General features: G+C 39.3%; 1 protein-coding gene across 1 annotated transcript; it reads left to right on the top strand.

The window, feature by feature from the left end:
* The first annotated feature begins 356 nt into the window (after positions 1–356).
* Positions 357–2,006, top strand: LOC141074901 (serine/threonine-protein kinase SBK1-like). Its single transcript, XM_073562209.1, has 3 exons — positions 357–531; positions 834–1,036; positions 1,446–2,006. The coding sequence occupies exons 1-3, from the start codon at positions 357–359 to the stop codon at positions 2,004–2,006; spliced, it is 939 nt and encodes a 312-aa protein (XP_073418310.1).
* The last annotated feature ends 2,645 nt before the right edge of the window (positions 2,007–4,651 follow it).

The raw sequence follows: 4,651 nt of genomic DNA on the forward strand, positions 1-4,651 counted from the left end.
TCCAGGTATTATTTGTGGTCAGAACTGGCCTCTGAGGAGCATCAAGCTGTAGACTTGTTGGTGTACAGGAGGAGTTCAGCACCGACTATCATCTCTTTCAGTAGCAGTAGACATCTTCAATCTCCATCTACAAAGGTGAATATATGATAAGTATAGCACAGCATATAGTAGATGGTATTACTGCAGATCCCTGGGGAATTATGCAATGCTGGAACATTATTACAGTGACTGCACACTATTATACAATTGTGCATTTCTAGTCGCAGTTTACACGAGGTGATTACAGTATGTTATTATGGGTCTCAAAGATGTTTCATGCTTTATTCAATGCCATATCTCATTTCATTTTATTCAGAATGGCCACCAACATCAAGGAAGCAAGCAAGAACACGGCAAAACACCTTCTTCATCTGATATCAGAAACTTCCAAGAACCTGAAGATGATGGAAGTGACTGACCACTTTGAACTTTTGCTAGAACTTGGGACTGGATCTTTTGGAAATGTACACATGGGAAAACACAAACATTCAGGTGAGATGATGATGATGGATGATGACTATGAAGATGACTGAGCCATCAGGGTGGTTTTAGATGAATGTGAAAGATGAAATTGAAATCTGCTTGTACCCTGACAAACTGTACTTGTTAACAATCATTAAGTATCACCCTAGTTGTATCCTATCTACAACGTGTCATTAGTATTCTGCACCACTACCCTCTAGTCTTATGAATGCTCCTGTGTAAAGTGATTGATCAGGTTGTTTATATGGTTTTAAAAGTGTTATGGAATATGATGAGGATGAACATTAACAATTATAATGTTTATTCAACAGGACAGACCGTGGCAATTAAAATGATGGCAAAGAAGAAGACTCCAGAAGACAACTTCTTTCTGGAATATTGCATTTCACAAACCCTCAGCATCCATCGGAACATCATATTTACTCACGACATCTTCTTCCATACCAGTAGGGATTTTGTGTTTGTTCAGGAAGTGGCACCGGCCGGAAATCTCCAGTCCATCCTTGTACCTAAAGTAAGATCTTAAGCTGTTCTCCACTTTTACATATTCAAGCATTATTCATACTGCTGAAGAAAAAAATTAGTGGTCTTTATTGTAGATCTGACATCTAACATTACCCTATTTCCTCAGATTTAATAAACTCATATTTCTGTAAGTAGCAGTATGGGACCCCCATAATTAGGCAGGTTTAGGTTGTATGAGTATGTGTGAGCTAGTAAAATCCTCTATGTGAGAGATATTTAATTTTTAGTGGAAATCTCGCATTATAGAGGATATCTGATTAATAGCAGAGTAGAACTGATGTCTGCAGGAATTATATCTACTAGTAGAAGATATCTATAAGTCTTCTGTTCTTTTATATCAGATATGTTTTCCCTTCTGCTGTTCAGCTGTGTAATCTTCTGTGTTGTCTTTTTCTTAGGTCGGCATGCAGGAGGACATGTTGAAGCGTTGTGTTCCTCAGATCGCCAGTGCTCTGGACTTTATGCATAACAGAGGAATGGTTCATCGGGATATCAAGCCGAATAATATTCTTCTGATGGATGCAGAATGTCACTGGATAAAGCTGGCAGACTTTGGACTCACCAGGCTCCAGGGCACATTTGTTCCTTTTGTGCCCTGGTATAAACCCTACACTGCTCCAGAGCTCTGCTGCCTTAGACCAGGAGAACAGTTGTTGCTACATCCTAGTCTTGATGTCTGGGCTTTTGGTGTAGTCATTTATTATGCTCTTTCTGGACTCTTTCCTTGGCATGGGGCAAAACGCGGTGATCGAGATTATAAAGAGTTTGCCTGGTGGCAGGTTGGAAGGGATCTGTCAAAAGCTCCAAAAAAGTGGAAGAAAATTTCAGTGGAGGCCAGAGTAATGTTCTGGGAACTGCTTCAAATAAATGCCTCTAAGAGAGGCTCGGCCATTGACATTCTAAAATTTATGCACTTGCCATGGAAAGCCGAGGAATGTTCAGAGACCGAAGCAACCTGATATGTTGAATCTATGACAAACTGCAATATGATATTTGTTTTTTTAATCAATAATGTCTACAAAGCAGACTGTGAACTATTGTAAATAGCTCAATAAATGAATAAAACAGACTTGAATCTTACTAAAGTTTGTCTCGAGAAAAACAGAAAAAAATATAGAAGTTACGGGTATACGAACATGGGACACTCCCAAAACATTTTTTAAGTCAGTTTTTTTCATAAAAGTAACAAAACATAAAAAGTGATATAGAAAAGGAATTGTCATGGTATTGCTATTCACATTCTACATATTTCACATTGACATGCTTTAGCACTACAGAGTGCATCTTTTTTGTTTATTGAAAATGAAGGTAACTGCAGCTAGTTGGCTCCTGTTCACATTAGCTTGGAAGTGCCAGTCTTTTTGTCACTAAAAAAATAATACTGGTACTTTATTCCCAAATTTGATAAATATGCTGAGCCTCCATCTTGCTATTTGCACTGGATATTATGCCCATTGGTTAAGAAAACTCCCTTGGTTATACAGGACTCAAGATTTTTTACAAATACAGGATGATTTTGATTGACAAGCATTATTGCAGCTGGTGACAATCCTTGTGCTTTTGCTTTGCACACAATTCCTTTCAATTTGCAGGACCCTGGTATAACCAGGCAGCTGATACAGCAATGGATTCACCAGTTGCCGTGACTTGTATACTGTATATATTTTTTGGAGAAAGATACTTAATTTGAACAATCCATTTCTATTACATATCAAATTATTCTTACAATTTAAAGACAATATTCTTATAGTAAGAAGAGATGTGTCTTTTACTTTTTGGAAAGCATGCAGTAAAAAATAAAATCATTATGAGTCAGCACAAATTCTAATAATTTGAAAACAAAACTCTTGAGTGACTGAATATGATTGCCCTTTGTGCTCAAAAATATTTTACTGCCTGAGTTCCCAATTCATAACAGATTCTGGTATAAAATGTCTCAATGTAAAGTCTCACTATCATTCTTGTGGGTGGCCAGGACTTCCAGCATCACCAGACCTCTGACTTCACTGTGCCTTTGTTGGGAAAAAACTTGGCACTCATAGTAAAATCAGAGGATTTTATATTTGAATTTATTTAACATTGTCGGAGAAGAGATTTCTATTTCTACTTGGGTAGTTTCTGTCTTATGGGTACCTATGCAATGAAGCATAATGAGAGAGACAGACTGCTCGCTGTGTTTCCAAATCGTCTCTAAGGTTTATTGACAGTGTGAACTTTTATAGAACAAGATCAAAAAGAAATGAAGAATACATAAGAATTGGCAAAATAGAAAGGGAGGTTACACAATCGTTGACATAAAAAGGTAGGTTATACAATGAGTTGTCAACCACATCCTCGGACACAAGATAAAATTAAATGAAAAATGACAGGAATACAGGGGTGCTTTCCAAAAGTCAATGTGCTCTAAGTTAATAGTCATGAGTTCATATTCAAAAGATATTTTTCTAAAAAGATGTTAGAACATTTCACCTCAAAAGGGAAGAGAATGCATGTCCTTCAGATTTTCTGGGAATTGTAGGAACTGACCATTAGCCATAGGACTGTGACCACATAGACAGATGATAACTGGATGTCACGACTAGTGACGAGTTCGCTGCCGAGCCAACACCTCCACGTCGACGACCACGACGATGTGGGGTGAGCGTCCCAAGTGGGGATGGAATGTGGACCCACTGGACCACAGGGGGGACCCAGGCCTACCCAGACTAGGGAAGAGTAGCGACCGGGGTCTGTGGCAGCTGAGCATGTGGACGAGGAGGCAGAATGACATGACACCGCACACTTCAGGTATAGACATAAAGTTTACTTGAACAAGACATGGTACATAAACGAAACAGTTATGCAAAGCTCCCGGTTCCGCACATCAGGGAAGGGTACATGTCTCAGGATAACAGAAGAAAGGCAGGAGGTCATTACGGGTTGAGCAGTCCAGGGTTGTCTGGCATGGGTATACTAGGGCGGCCTCTTCCTCAGTCCTCAGGGGTAGCAAAGGGTCACCAGGAGAATATCAGACACCGACCACAAACAGACTTCAGAAAATGGCAGGCATTGTCTGACATTTCAATCACATCCATACACGCAGTACTTCTGTATTCTCCCGCTACCCGTATTTTATCAAAAAAGCTCTAATGCCAATGGACAAAAACATAAATCTTATCTATTTATAGAAACTCTTGGTTGGTTCACTATATCCTCGAATTAGTGTCCTATCTGAGTACCCGGTTGCATACAAAAAAATTGAGCAATTATATTCACATATTGTCTTCACGTGATTTTCCCACTTCATTACAAACTCCCACCCGGTTCCTTCCATTAGGTTTTTCCAAGGAGCAACTAACCAGAGAGTTTTATCTTAATCGCTGCTTTGAGCAACAAAAAGGCTGTTTATACACTGAGCACACATCATTTAGTCTCCATACATCAACAGGGCTGCTTTACAGTAGTGCGAAATGAATATGTTGAAGTGTATTTTCCTGGGCCCAACCAGTATGTGGGTACCAAGGTGTAATGGGGTGCATAGGACTATGCAGCAGGGCAGACATTGCTGTCACTCTGTAAACAAAAGAGTAGGGGAGAACCGTATGAATATGGTGAAGTGTATTTT

The sequence above is a fragment of the Dendrobates tinctorius genome, unplaced genomic scaffold (genome assembly GCF_039654945.1).
Source record: "Dendrobates tinctorius isolate UK_male_01 unplaced genomic scaffold, ASM3965494v1 ptg000342l, whole genome shotgun sequence".
In the NCBI taxonomy this organism is placed as follows: domain Eukaryota; kingdom Metazoa; phylum Chordata; class Amphibia; order Anura; family Dendrobatidae; genus Dendrobates; species Dendrobates tinctorius.

What these genes read in the sequence shown, in the direction of transcription:
- LOC141074901 (XM_073562209.1), top strand. Translation starts at nt 357, where the DNA reads ATGGCCACCAACATCAAGGAAGCAAGCAAGAACACGGCAAAACACCTT. An exon ending in GGGAAAACACAAACATTCAG is followed by an intron (nt 532 to 833) that starts GTGAGATGATGA and finishes TTTATTCAACAG; the next exon opens with GACAGACCGTGGCAATTAAA. An exon ending in AGTCCATCCTTGTACCTAAA is followed by an intron (nt 1,037 to 1,445) that starts GTAAGATCTTAA and finishes TCTTTTTCTTAG; the next exon opens with GTCGGCATGCAGGAGGACAT.